General features: G+C 42.7%; 1 protein-coding gene across 1 annotated transcript in view; it reads left to right on the top strand.

The window, feature by feature from the left end:
• The window catches only part of PARP4 (poly(ADP-ribose) polymerase family member 4), a 95,932-nt gene that overhangs the window by 55,628 nt on the left and 28,238 nt on the right, over nt 1-12,066 (top strand). The window contains exons 22-27 of the mRNA XM_008021753.3: nt 315-510; nt 1,874-1,941; nt 2,948-3,135; nt 4,363-4,462; nt 7,243-7,413; nt 7,670-7,750. Of these exons, the coding sequence (XP_008019944.3) occupies nt 315-510; nt 1,874-1,941; nt 2,948-3,135; nt 4,363-4,462; nt 7,243-7,413; nt 7,670-7,750 (804 nt within the window). The remainder of the gene's footprint in view (nt 1-314; nt 511-1,873; nt 1,942-2,947; nt 3,136-4,362; nt 4,463-7,242; nt 7,414-7,669; nt 7,751-12,066) is intronic.

Raw genomic sequence — 12,066 nt, forward strand, 5'->3', positions numbered from 1 at the left:
TCCTCTTAGAATAGTGTGTATGAGATATACATATATATATATATTTGTTCTATAATGTTGATGCTGTATGATTTTTCAGATATTAATTCTTGACCTCTCAGAAGTTTATGTCTTCTCCATTGGAAACTCCCAGTTCTAACATTCTACTTTTGACTGGAACTCCTAGTAGGCCATCTTATTGTTAATTACATCTCATTCTTTCTGTTTTTATAGCATTAGTTTACCTCACTAGAAAGTTTTGGAGTTTTCTAAGTAGACCTTTTCCAGTTGAAGTGACAAGAAGCTCCAGTCCAGCACCTTCTTTCTCCTTTCAGGCTTGCATGCTTGTCTTTCAACCCGATCTTGATGTCCACCTCCCTGACCTAGCCAATGAGAGCGAAGTGATTATTTGTCTCGACTGCTCCAGTTCCATGGAGGGTGTGACATTTTTGCAAGCCAAGCAAATTGCCTTGCATGCGCTGTCCTTGGTGGGTGAGAAGCACAAAGTAAACATTATTCAGTTTGGCACAGGTGAGTGCGCCTTGGCCCTGGTCCTGCGTGTGCTTCCCCCTCATGTGCATCATGCTCTGTGGAACTGACAGCTGTGGGTGCCTGACCCCGCCTGTGCAGTGAGGAGCAGCCTAGTATGAAACTGAAGAACAAGAGCTCTGGAGCTGGACCCCCTAGGTCCAGATTCCAGCTGTACCACTCACAGGCTCTGTGTCACCTTGGGTGTGCTACTTGAACTTCTGGTGCCTCCGTTTCCTCATCTGCCATCTGAGGATAATTGTCCCTAACTCACAGCGTTGCTGTGAGGAGGATTGAGCTAATATATGTAAAGGATTTTTAAACTGTGCCTGTTCCACAGTAAGTGAGATATAAATGCTACTGTTGTCATTAGCAGCTGAACCAAATGCAAAACCCTTGGTCTGTTGAGTAGGAGGTCCCAAGTCTAAGGACAAAACGTTTGCCATCAGCACAGTCATAGAAAATATGTAAGGAATGGTCTCAGGAAGCATCCAGCCAGCACCGCTAGAAGGGAGGTAGTGCCACCCTCCAGGTGGGGCCCAGGGACATCTCAGCCACCAGAAGGCAGCACCTCCGGGATGAGAGGTGCGTAGAGTGGACTGAGGGGACAGTCCTGTCGTATTGATTCTTATCCTCTGTGCCATCCAGCAGAAGGCCCAGCCCCTTTTCCCCAGAGGTACGGTCTTCTGCTGCTGCTGGGACCGAGGTCGGATAAGCATGGGGAGTGCAAAGGGCATGAGCAGAGACTGTGGCCTTCCAGGGGCCAAGCTGCTCAGGCCATCGCAATGCCCTGCACCTTTGCACAAGCGATCTGCATGTACACATGGAATTCGACTCAACATTTTGCATAGTAAAGCACCACAGTTTGAATGCTCTATGATGTATTATTTAGAAAAATAGTGTGGTGATTTTTTTTTTTTTTTGAGACAGAGTCTTGCTTTGTTGCCCAGTCTGGAATGCGGTGGTGCGATCTCAGCTCACTGCAACCTCTACCTCCTGGCCTTAGCCTCCCCAGTGGCTGGGATTACAGGTGCTCACCACCACACCCAGCTAATTTTTGTATTTTTACCAGACACAGGGTTTCACCGTGTTGACCAGGGCTGGTCTTGAACTCCTGACCTCAGGTGATCCACCCACATCGGCCTCCCAAAGTGCTGGGATTGCAGGCATGAGCCACCATGCCTGGCCTGTGGTGAATCTTTTGTATGTTAAAATTATCAAACAGTTTTCTAAAAAGGAAGGTACACACATAAATATATAACATCCTTTACGACAGCCGTGATGGTATGAAGTAACATTATTGTTTGTTAGTGGTCAAGCAAGTGAATGTGTGGAAGCAGCACCTCATGCTGATCTTATTACACAGGTTACAAGGAGTTATTTTCGTATCCTAAGCATATCACAAGCAATGTCGCGGCAACAGAGTTCATCGTGGTGAGTGCAAGAGGCTTCCTGTATCTCTTGGGTCTTTTCCTACCACGCTTTAGGGGGATCTCCAGGGCTTAGGCCCCTCAAGCCACCATCAGAGCACCCCTAGTCCTGTGGTTTTTGTATATTGGTGGGGTCTTTATTTCATTAATTAAAATGATAATAAACTCATTAAGGAAAAATTGGAAATTAAAAAGAACAGAAAGAAAAAAAACACCCATGTCCTACCACCCTAATGCAACTAGCATTAACAGCTTTGAGAAGTTTTCTTCTGTCCTTTGTTTTTTTTTCCCTTGAAATGCAGCCAGCTTCATCTAAATGGGTTGAGGTTTAAAACAAAAAGAAAGAGAAAAGAAATGCTGGGCATGTTGGCTCACACCTGTAATCTCAGCACTTTGGGAGGCCAAGGTGGGTGGATCACCTGAGGTCAGGAATTTGAGACCAACCTGAGCAACATGGTGAAACCTCTTTTCTACTTACAATACAAAAAATTAGCCAGGTGTGATGGCAGACACCTGTAATCCCAGCCACTTGGGAGGCTGAGGCAGGAGAATCATGTGAACCCAGGAAGTGGAGGTTGCAGTGAGCTGAGATTGCGCCACTGCACTCCAGCCTGGGCAATGACGGAGCGAGACTCCATCTCAAAGAAAAAAAAAAAAAGAAAGAAAATAAAATAATAATAAAATTAAGCAAACTGAGACTGACCAGCTGCCTCAGCCAGGCTGGCAAATCCAGGGCTAATTGGATGGGACATTTCTTCCCGTAGATGTCATAGTCCTCTGGAAACTGTAAAAAATCAAATAAGCATGAGGTGATAATATTATAGTTACTGCGTGACATCAAATAAACTAAAAGGACATAAGTTTAGTTGTTTCACAAATGTATAATTAGGGAAAGAAAATATTTTCAGTGTCACTAGCTCTCTACACTGTCCTTAGATGTGTCAGTGATGACAGCAAATGGTGACTGTATCCAACAAGGAGAACATAATCTTTCACTTCATTTCCTCCAGTCGGCCACACCTACCATGGGGAACACAGACTTCTGGAAAACGCTCCGATATCTTAGCTTATTGTACCCTGCTCGAGGGTCACGGAACATTCTCCTGGTATCTGATGGGCACCTCCAGGACGAGAGCCTGACGTTGCAGCTGGTGAAGAGGAGCCGCCCCCACACCAGGTTATTCGCCTGCGGTATCGGGTGAGTCTCAGAGAGCTGGTCACACAGTCCAGACCCACGGGGAGGTCTTCTTGTTGGCCTGCACAGAACTTTTGCAAGCTTGGAAGTTGACACTAGAACACAGAAGCCTTACAGCACAGAGGGATGGGGCTCTGGGCTCCCGGCCAGACTGCCTGAGTCTCAGAACCTGGGCTGGCCACTCATTAGCTGTGTGACCTTGGGCAAGTTCCTTAACCTCTCATCTGTAAAACCAAGATGATAATGAAAATACCTGCATCCTAGGGTTGCTGAGGAATAAATGAGCTCATACATCGAAAGCACTCAGAACAGAACTGACCCAAAAAGCACCAAATCAATATTAGATGTTATTAGTTAGCATAAGAATCCAAATCTCTAGCTTGTCCCACTGGCCTGGGCACACCTCCTCACTGGCTGTGCTGGACTCCTGCTGAGAGCACATGACCTCCAGGCAGACCTCACCGGGCTGCTAACGGACGGAAGCTGTAACTACCAGTAACCCATGTTAAGGATCTTCTAGTCAATGTTATGATCATCACCAGTTGATATGGAGGGTAAAGACAAATCCAGTCTTTATCCATAGGTTGAAAAACGTCTTGGAAATTATTTTCATAAGCTCTTTTTCTGAAAAATAATTGATCTTTTCTTTAATATTTCAGGAGGAACTCCTCTAAGCAAGGAGTTCTTGATAGTTGTAGAATTGTTGTAGAGAGAAACGTAATCGGGCACTTGTCATTTAAATGGCAGAGATGCCCTTTGCTGGAGTGTGAGTTGCTTCTTTATGCCTTTTGCTATGTTGATGTGTATCAGATTTTAAGAGGTAGACTTTATTCACTCTTTGCCAGCTCTAGGCTTTTGGGATCAGATTCAGGCAATATTGTTATTGATAGAAATTAAGCTGATATCTTTGTCAACATTCTGATACCTTATAGGGTTGTTTTTAGAGTCATCTACTACCTCCCTCAGTGAATTGAAAGTCAAGAATTTCAACTTTTTTTCTGTTTGAAGGACAAGTCAGTCCTCTGATAGATGGGAGCTTAAATTAGCCAAACTTTCAGATGTTTCCTCCTATTACCTCTTTCTCTGTTTAACCTCAGCTACACACGAGTACATTTCTTCCCCACGTCATGTCTCTCCTATTGAGCTGTGAGCTTTCTCAACACTGTTAACATGTACTTCAAAAATATTTCTCCAATGTCTTAAAAATTAAAACATGTGAAATGTAATCAGTCCTACAGCAAATCGTCACATCCTAAGGATTTTGTCCCAGTGTGGTGCCGGAGTATTTGAATACTTTAATGGAAAATCCAAGCACAGTTGGAGAAAACAGGTATGTTTTTTAAACATCTGGTGTTATATTTACATTTGGAAATCTCACATTCTTCCAAGGCTAAGAAATAGGAACATCTGTGTTTCCTTGAGTGAGAGGGGAGCCGTAAAGAGGCAAGTGCTAACGCAGGTTTGAGCCCTGCCTCAGGACGGCACCAGCGGGAACTCAGGAGTTCCTCAGCAGGTCATTCTCCCAGCTCATAGTTTGATTTCTGCCTTAAAAATAATGGACTGATTTTTTTAAAGTGAATTATTAAATATGTTTTGCTGAAATTAATTTTCCTTATGATAACATTTAGCATTTTAAACTTTTTTTTTTTTTTTTTTTGAGACAGTCTCGCTCTGTGGTCCAGGCTGGAGTGCAGTGGCGCGGTCTCGGCTCACTGCAAGCTCCGCTTCCCGGGTTCACACCATTCTCCTGCCTCAGCCTCCCGACTAGCTGGGACTACAGGCGCCCGCCACCAAGCCTGGCTAATTTTTTTGTATTTTTAGTAGAGGAGGGGTTTCACCGTGTTAGCCAGGATGGTCTCGATCTCCTGACCTCGTGATCCACCCGCCTCGGCCTCCCAAATTGCTGGGATTATAGGCGTGAGCCACCGCGCCCAGTCATTGTAACCATTTTTAAGTGTACAATTTAGTGGTATTAGCTACATTCACAATGCTGTGTAACCATCACTGTCTTCGAAATATTTCATCAGCCCAAACAGAAACTACGTACTCATTAAACAGTAACTCCACATTCCCTCCTACACCCAGCGCCTGCTAACCACGACTGTATGTTCTGGCTCTGTGACTTTGCCTATTCTGAGTATCTCATATAAGTGGAGTCATAGGACATTGTTCTTTTATGTCTGGCTTGTTTCACTCAGCATGATGTTTTTAACGTCCATCTATGTTGTAGCATGTGCCAGAATTTCCCTTCTTTTTCAAGCTGAATAATATTCCATTGTATGGAGACCACATTTGGCTTATCCATTCACCTATCCGTGGACACTGGGGTTGTTTCTGTCCTTTGGCTATTGTGAATAATGCTGCTATGACCATGGGTACACAAGCGTCTGCGTGAGTCTGCTTTCAATTCTGGATACGTGCATAGTGTGGGATTGCTGGATCCTATGGTCGTTCTGTGTTTAGTTTTTTGGGGAATTGCCATGCTGTCTTCCATAGCAGCTGCATCATTTTACATTCCCGCCACCAGTGCACCAGGATTCCAGTTTTTCCACATCCTCACCAACACTCATCATTCCTTTCTTTTCCATATTGACTGAAATCAATCAGCTTTTCTTTGGTTTGTTTTGGTTTTTTTTTTTGAGACGGAGTCTCGCTCTGTCTCCCAGGCTGGAGTGCAGTGGCCGGATCTCAGCTCACTGCAAGCTCCGCCTCCCGGGTTTACGCCATTCTCCTGCCTCAGCCTCCCGAGTAGCTGGGACTACAGGCGCCCGCCACCTCGCCCGGCTAATTTTTTGTATTTTTAGTAGAGACGGGGTTTCACCGTGTTCGCCAGGATGGTCTCGATCTCCTGACCTCGTGATCCGCCCATCTCAGCCTCCCAAAGTGCTGGGATTACAGGCTTGAGCCACCGCGCCAGTGTTGCTCGGTCATCTAGGCTGGAGTGCAGTGATGCAATCATAGCTCACCACAGCCTTGACTTCCTGAGCTCAAGTGATCCTCCCACCTCAGCCTCCAGAGTAACTGGGACTACAGACGTATGCCACCACTTTTTTCCTATTGCTTTTTATTCGTTTGTTTGGTTTTTGTTTGTTGTTGGTGTTTCTTGAGACAGGGTATCACTTTGTCACCCAGGCTGGAATGCAGCGGTGCAACCTTGGCTCACTGCAGCCCTGACATCCTGGTCTCAAGCCATCTTCTTCCCTCACCCCTCAAGTAGGTGGGACTACAGGACCCCACCACCACACCTGGCTAATTTTTTGTATTTTTTGTAGAGACAGGGTTTCGCCATGGGCCCAGGCTAGTCTCGAATCCCAAGCTCAAGCAGTTTTGTGTGCCTTGGCCTCCCAAAGTGCTGAGATTACAGGCATGAGCCACTCTGCCCAGCCAGCACTTTAATAACAGCTATCCCACTGGGTGTGAAATGGAATCTCACTGTGGTTCTGATTTGCACTTCCCTTATGACTAGTGACGCAAGCATCTTTTCATGCACTTGTTGGCTTTTGTGTATCTTCTTTGGAGAAATATCTATTCCAGTACTGGAATCTCCTCTTACCAAGGTTGCATATTAGTAATTAGCTAATGGAATAATTTCAGGATGCTTTGTAAATGTAAAGGATGTGATCATGCTATTATTTAAAATTCTAGCTGGGCATGGTGGCTCATGCCTATAACCCCAGCACTTTGGGAGGCTAAGGTGGATCACCTGAGGTAAGGAGTTCGAGACCAACCTGGGCAACATGGTGAAACGCAATCTCTACTAAAAATACAAAAATTAGCCATGTGTGGTGGCACAGGCCTGTAGTCCCAGCTATTTGGGAGGCTGAGGCAGGAAAATCACTTGAACCTGGGAGGCGGAGGTTGCAGTGAGCCAAGATTGTGCCACTGCACTCCAGTCTAGGTGACAGAGCAAGACTCCATCTCAAAATAAAATAAACAAAATAAAATTATGTTTAAAATCTTTTCAGGAAAGTGCCCTGTAGCAGGAGGGAGAGAAAGTACTGAAGAGTTATAAAATTCCCAAAGAATAGAATGTATACTGTGTTTTAAATGTGAAGTAACTATTCGCTGGATGGAGCATTGAAAGAAAAATAATTCTTCTTTTATAAATAGATAGAAGACCAAATGACTAGGCTATGTTCTCCAAGCTGCCACTCTGTCTCGGTCAAATGGCAGCAACTCAACCCAGATGCGCCTGAGGCCCTGCAGGCCCCAGCCCAGGTGCCGTCCTTATTTCGCAACGATCGACTCCTTGTCTACGGATTCATTCCTCACTGCACACAGGTAAGAAGGCGCAGAGTTTGTTATTCTATGGGAAGACCAATATATTTTGCTATTTTTTTTCTGTCTTCTTCCCTCCCCTTCTCACCAGCAGATTTTCTTCTTCTGGGAACATAGCTGGTGGTTAGCCAGGGCTTTGGGGAGGCTTCTAACTTTTATTGAAAGGGGAGAGAAAATCACCAAAAGAATTTCTGTTAAACCAAGACACTGCAGAGTGGAAAGGCAAATGAGGAATTTTTTTTTTTTTTCCCCATTTCAGGCAACTCTGTGCGCACTAATTCAAGAGAAAGAATTTTGTACAATGGTGTCGACTACTGAGCTTCAGAAGACAACTGGAACTGTAAGATTCAAAACCTAAACTATCGACCCATTATTTGAAAGTTAATGATACTGTATTTCCATATGTAATGCTCTATGTCAAGCTTGTCCAACCCACAGCCCAGGGCAGCTTTGAATGCAGTCCAACACAAATTCTTAACCTTTTTTTTTTTTTTTAATTGTATTTTCAGTTCTAGGGTACATGTGCACAATGTGCAGGTTTGTTACATATGTATACATGTGCCCTGTTGGTGTGCTGCACCCATTAACTCGTCATTTACATTAGGTATATCTCCTAATGCTAACTCTCCCCACTACCCCCTCCCCACAATAGGCCCCAGTGTGTGATGCTCCCCTTCCTGTATCCAAGTGATCTCATTGTTCAGTTCCCACCTATGAGTGAGAACATGCGGGGTTTGGTTTTCTGTTCTTGTGATAGTTTGCTAAGAATGATGGTTTCCAGCTGCATCCATGTCCCTACAAAGGACATGAACTCATCCTTTCTTATGGCTGCATAGTATTCCATGGTGTATATGTGCCATATTTTCTTAATCCAGTCTGTCACTGATGTACATTTGGATTGATTCCAAATCTTTTCTATTGTGAATAGTGCCACAATAAACATACATGTGCATGTGTCTTTATAGCAGCATGACTTCTAATCCTTTGGGTATATCCCCAGTAATGCGATGGCTGGGTCAAATGGTATTTCTAGTTCTAGATCCTTGAAGAATTGCCACACTGTCTTCCACAATGGTTGAACTAGTTTACAGTCCCACCAACAGTGTAAAAGTGTTCCTATTTCTCCACATCCTCTCCAGCACCTGTGGTTTCCTGATTTTTTAACGATTGCCATTCTAACTGGTGTGAGATGGTATCTCATTGTGGTTTAGATTTGCATTTCTCTGATGGCAAGTGATGATGAGCATTTTTTCATGTGTCTGTTGGCTGTATGAATGTCTTCTTTTGAGAAGTGTCTGTTCATATCCTTTGCCCACTTTTTGATGGGGTTGTTTGTTTTTTTTTCTTGTAAATTTGTTTGAGTTCTTTGTAGGTTCTGGATATTAGCCCTTTGTCAGATGAGTAGATTGCAAAAATTTTCTCCCGTTCTGTAGGCTGCCTGTTCACTCTGATGGTAGTTTCTTTTGCTGTGAAGAAGCTCTTTAGTTTAATTAGATCCCATTTGTCAATTTTGGCTTTTGTTGCTGTTGCTTTTGGTGTTTTAGACATGAAGTCCTTGCCCATGCCTATGTCCTGAATGGTATTGCCTAGGTTTTCTTCTGGGGTTTTTATGGTTTTAGGTCTAACATTTAAGTCTCTAATCCATCTTGAATTATTTTTTGTATGAGGAGTAAGGAAAGGATCCAGTTCAGCTTTCTACTTATGGCTAGCCAATTTTCCCAGCACCATTTATTAAATAGGGAATCCTTTCCCCATTTCTTGTTTTTGTCAGGTTTGTCAGAGATCAGATGGCTGTAGATGTGTGGTATTATTTCTGAGGACTCTGTTCTGTTCCATTGGTCTATATCTCTGTTTTGGTACCAGTACCATGCTGTTTTGGTTACTGTAGCCTTGTAGTATAGTTTGAAGTCAGGTAGCGTGATGCCTTCAGCTTTGTTCTTTTGGCTTAGGATTGTCTTGGCAATGCGGGCTCTTTTTTGGTTCCATATGAACTTTAAAGCAGTTTTTTCCAATTCTATGAAGAAAGTCATTGGTAGCTTAATGGGGATGGCATTGAATCTATAAATTACCTTGGGCAGTATGACCATTTTCACAATATTGATTCTTCCTATCCATGAGCATGGTATGTTCTTCCATTTGTTTGTGTCCTCTTTTATTTCACTGAGCAGTGGTTTGTAGTTCTCCTTGAAGAGGTCCTTCTCATCCCTTGTAAGTTGGATTCCTAGATATTTTATTCTCTTTGGAGCTATTGTGAATGGGAGTTCATTCATGATTTGACTGTCTGTTTTTCTGTTACTGGTGTATAAGAATGCTTGTGATTTTTGCACATTGATTTTGTATCCTGAGACTTTGCTGAAGTTGCTTATCAACTTAAAGAGATTTTGGGCTGAGGCAATGGGGTTTTCTATATATACAATCATGTCATCTGCAAACAGGGACAATTTGACTTCTTCTTTTCCTGAGTACCCTTTCTTTCTTTCTCTTGCCTGATTGCCCTAGCCAGAACTTCCAACACTATGTTGAATAGGAGTGGTGAGAGAGGGCATCCCTGTCTTGTGCCAGTTTTCAAAGGGAATGCTTCCAGTTTTTGCCCATTCAGTATGATATTGGCTGTGGGTTTGTCATAAATAGCTCTTATTATTTTGAGATACGTTTCATCAATACCGAGTTTATTGAGAGTTTTTAGCATGAAGGGCTGTTGAATTTTGTCAAAGGCCTTTTCTTCATCTGTTGAGATAATCATGTGGTTTTTGTCTTTGGTTCTGTTTATGTGCTGGATTATGTTTGTTGATTTGCGTATGTTTAACTAGCCTTGAATCCCAGGGATGAAGCCCACTTGATCATGGTGGATAAGCTTTTTGATGTGCTGCTGGATTCAGTTTGCCAGTATTTTATTAAGAATTTTTGCATCGATATTCATCAGGGATATTGGTCTAAAATTCTCTTTTTTTGTTGTGTCTCTGTCAGGCTTTGGTATCAGGATGATGTTGGCCTCATAAAATGAGTTAGGGAGGATTCCCTCTTTTTCTGTTGATTGGAATAGTTTCAGAAGGAATGGTACCAGCTCCTCCTTGTACCTCCAGTAGAATTCGGCTGTGAATCTGTCTGGTCCTGGACTTTTTTTGGCTGGTTGGCTATGAATTATTGCCTCAATTTCAGAGCCTGCTGTTTGTCTATTCAAGGATTCAACTTCTTCCTGGTTTAGTCTTGGGAGAGTGTAAATGTCCAGGTAATTGTACATTTCTTCTAGGTTTTCTAGTTTATTAGCGTAGAGGTGTTTATAGTATTCTCTGATGGTAGTTTGTATTTCTGTGGGGTCGGCCCCTTTATCATTTTTTATTGTGTCTATTTGATTCTTCTCTTTTCTTCTTTATTAGTCTCGCCAGTGGTCTATCAATTTTGTTGATCTTTTCAAAAGACAGCTCCTGGATTCATTGATTTTTTTGGAGGGTTTTTTGTGTCTCTATCTCCTTCAGTTCTGCTCTGATCTTAGTTATTTCTTGCCTTCTGCTAGCTTTTGAATGTGTTTGGTTTGCTCTTGCTTCTCTAGTTCTTTTAATTGTGATGTTAGGGTGTCAATTTTAGATCTTTCCTGCTTTCTCTTGTGGGCATTTAGTGCTATAAATTTCCCTCTACACACTGCTTTAAATGTGTCCCAGAGATTCTGGTATGTTGTATTTTTGTTCTCATTGGTTTCAAAGAACATCTTTATTTCTGCCTTCTTTTCGTTATGTACCCAGTAGTCACTCAGGAGCAGGTTGTTCAGTTTCTATGTAGTTGAGCGGTTTTGATTGAGTTTCTTAGTCCTGAGTTCTAGTTTGATGGCACTGTGGTCTGAGAGACAGTTTGTTATAATTTCTGTTCTTGTACATTTGCTGAGGAGTGCTTTACTTCCAACTATGTGGTCAATTTTGGAATAAATGCAATGTGGTGCTGAGAAGAATGTATATTCTGTTGATTTGGGGTGGAGAGTTCTGTAGATGTCTATTAGGTCTGCTTGGTGCAGAGTTGAGTTCAATTCCTGGATATCTTTCTTAACTTTCTGTCTCGTTGATCTGTCTAATGTTGACAGTGGGGTGTTAAAGTCTCCCATTATTATTGTATGGGAGTCTAAGTCTCTTTGTAAGTCTCTAAGGACTTGCTTTATGAATCTGGGTGCTCATGTATTGGGTGCATATATATTTAGGATAGTTAGCTCTTCCTGATGAATTGATCCCTTTACCATTATGTAATGGCCTTGTCTCTTTTGATCTTTGATGGTTTAAAGTCTGTTTTATCAGAGACTAGAATTGCAACCCCTGCTTTTTTTTGTTTTCCATTTGCTTGGTAGATCTTCCTCCATCTGTTTATTTTGAGCCTATGTGTGTCTCTGCAAGTGAGATGGGTCTCCTGAATATAGCAAACTGATGGGTCTTGACTCTTTATCCAATTTGCCATTCTGTGTCTTTTAATTGGACCATTTAGTCCATTTACATTTAAGGTTAATATTGTTATGTGTGAACTTGATCCTGTCATTGTGATATTAGCTGGTTATTTTGCTCGTTAGTTGATGGAGTTTCTTCCTAGCATCGATGGTCTTTACATTTTGGCATGTTTTTGCAATGGCTGGTACCGGTTGTTCTTTTCCATGTTTAGTGCTTCCTTCAGGATCTCTTG

The sequence above is a fragment of the Chlorocebus sabaeus genome, chromosome 3, assembly GCF_047675955.1.
Source record: "Chlorocebus sabaeus isolate Y175 chromosome 3, mChlSab1.0.hap1, whole genome shotgun sequence".
Lineage (NCBI taxonomy): Eukaryota > Metazoa > Chordata > Mammalia > Primates > Cercopithecidae > Chlorocebus > Chlorocebus sabaeus.